Here is a 2,489-nt window from a genome sequence, read left to right on the forward strand (position 1 = left end):
GCATCACCGCTGCGCAGCAACGACTGCGACTCCAACTCCTTTTGGATGCCCTTCACTCTCTCGAGAGCCTTCTCAGCCGCCAGTTTGGCCCTCAACGACAGCGCTTCCATGAGTACCTTGCTTTCGTGGTCACCTGCGTCGTCTTCTCCTATGGGAGGCATTGAAAGTGTCAAGTTCGCCACATCCGATAGCAAGGCCTTCAGACGCCTTACCAAGTCTTCCGCCGCTTGCTTCGCACTCTGCGCAGAGGAATGGTCCTCCGCCTTCTCCATTTTATTGAGCTCTTCTTGGTGTCTCTCCAGCAACTGCTCCACCTCCCCTATTTGGCTGTCCACCTTCGCGTGCACCGGTAGGTGATGTTCACCTGCAGAATCCTTTTTCTTCCTCCACCGATCTATACTGTTCAGGACTCGGAGTTTCTCCGCTTCGTCTGCAAGTTTGCGGTGTATCTCCTCCTGTCGCCGCAAATGGTGCATCTGCATCAATGCATCTGCGCTTTGTTTCACATGTTCAAAAATCTTCGCTTCCCTTTCCGCAACATTACGCGATTCCTTGATGAACTCCAGACCTGCGGCAACTGTGGCCACCACGTGCCAGTCGTTCGCCCCCTCGATTCCCCGCAGACCCTCAAGCCTTTTCTCCACTGTCTCGACGATCCGCATATGGGCTAGGAAAGATTCGTGGGCGTCACGGAGATAAAACTCCAGCAAGCCCGAGAGGTCTGCAGGAAGGCAGACTCTCGTGGCGTTCAGCTCTTCTTCTGACAATACAGGGGGGGGGTTTATACTTCGCACCTTTTGCGCCAGAGACAACCCGTGCTCCCGAGCCACTTCGTATAGCCGAGACAGCGCAAGAAGCCCGTCACTCACGGCACCAGAGACTAGAGTGCCAGGCGCCACCCCAGGCTCAATAGAACCTGCCAAGAGAGTCTGACGAATGTGGTTCCCCCTCTTGACCTTTTGTCCGAAGTCGTGCATTGCACTCAACGCCTCTCCAGTTCCCACCATCTTCGCCAGGTGGGCAGTCAGCGGCTGAAGCTTCTGCATGTCATCCAGCTGTTGAAGCCCAACTTTACAAGTATCAAGGTCCAAAGCACGTTGCGGTTGCTGCCTTGGCGGCTCTGCATCTTCCTCTTCTCGTTGCTGCGGTATCTTTCGCTCTCCTTCGCCTTGTCTTAGCTGCTCGTCAAAGCGTTCGGGACGAACGTCGGGACTTTTTTTCAGAAAAATTGAGGGCCCTAGGAAATTTAATACTGGCAGGCCTACCATGAAAAGTAGCAGCAATGCAGCTGTGCTGCGAGAGAGCCTTATGACGGGCTCCCGAGCCTGGTTACCGGCTGGAGGAGCTGCTGGAAACGGGGTGTCAACTCCTTCAGTTTTGATTTGATTTCCTGTGTGTAGAGCGCCATTTGGTTCTTCTGAAATGCGAAAGACACCGTCAGCACGCAAGGGCCGAATGTCCTTCACCGGAGGAGCGGAAAGAGCTGCCCCGCTGCCGATGCCCGGCTGGGCCTCAGGAAAGCCTTCATTAAGCCAGTTGTCATCAGCAATAGTGCTCCATACCATAGATCTTGTCTCCACTCCTACAGTGGGGGAAGGAGGCTGAATTGCCCCGGCAACATTTGCAAGAAAAATCAATGCCCCCAAGAACGCCCCGACTGTTGCGGTTGACATATATAAGTGTCTTGAAATCCTCGGCAGCTTCGAACGCCCTTTCGACGGCAACAGAGAGACTTCTGCAAGCCAGGAGACCACGGAAGAATACGAGCAAACGGATGGGATGTTTCCCTTTGATCCAAAGACTCCTGTTCCACAACGACCGTGAGACACGCCGCCCACTTTCGACTTCACCATTCCGAAATCGCCGGCTCAACTGTTTCTTCAAGCTAAAATAGCGACGGAAAACCCAACTGGAGGGTGAAAAACGCGCCGCTTTCAGGTCACTCCCAATATTTATGCTGGAGTTTGAAGCAGGACACGATCACCGGAACGCGCAAGCTACAGCAGCAGCGCGGCCGCTGCTGCACATCTACGATGAAGTGCTTGTTCTAACAAGGATGAGCTGAACTGTGCCTATTTGTTAGGCATTAAAACGTTTTTAGCGGCCTCGCTACCGCTGAGGGTGGCAAGGTATTGTGAGACGTCCTGGAACGTCCCTTGAGGTGCTGTCGACGTGTTGCAAAGGAGGGCTGTATTTGCCCTCGCGATCGGCCGCACGCCTCTACCTTTGCTATGGAAAATGCAATATATAGTTTTTGTTATATAAATTTCAACTGATACAATTATTAGTATGTTTACTCGAATTAAACTAATACGAAGAACCTATAACTTGAGGAGCAATTGTCTCTAGACCCATCAGATCACTGGCTGCATATATAGCATTGCTGAGTAGTCGTCCGAACGAACTGTACTATGTGCGACGATAGAAATATAAAAAAAAGATATTAAGCAAAAAATGTTCAAATAATAGTAGGAAACAGACTTCAGGCC

The 2,489-nt window shown here is 51.8% G+C and overlaps 1 protein-coding gene across 1 annotated transcript in view; it reads right to left on the reverse strand.

Moving 5' to 3' along the window:
• EMH_0012290 (uncharacterized protein) overlaps window positions 1-1,853 on the reverse strand; it is a gene marked incomplete at both ends in the record, with an annotated part of 2,262 nt that extends 409 nt beyond the window's left edge. Inside the window, one exon of the mRNA XM_013499491.1 lies at window positions 1-1,853. Coding sequence (XP_013354945.1) covers window positions 1-1,853 — 1,853 coding nt within the window.
• Window positions 1,854-2,489: the final 636 nt, after the last annotated feature.

This window comes from Eimeria mitis, genomic scaffold (assembly GCF_000499745.2).
Source record: "Eimeria mitis Houghton genomic scaffold, Emh_scaff438, whole genome shotgun sequence".
Lineage (NCBI taxonomy): Eukaryota > Apicomplexa > Conoidasida > Eucoccidiorida > Eimeriidae > Eimeria > Eimeria mitis.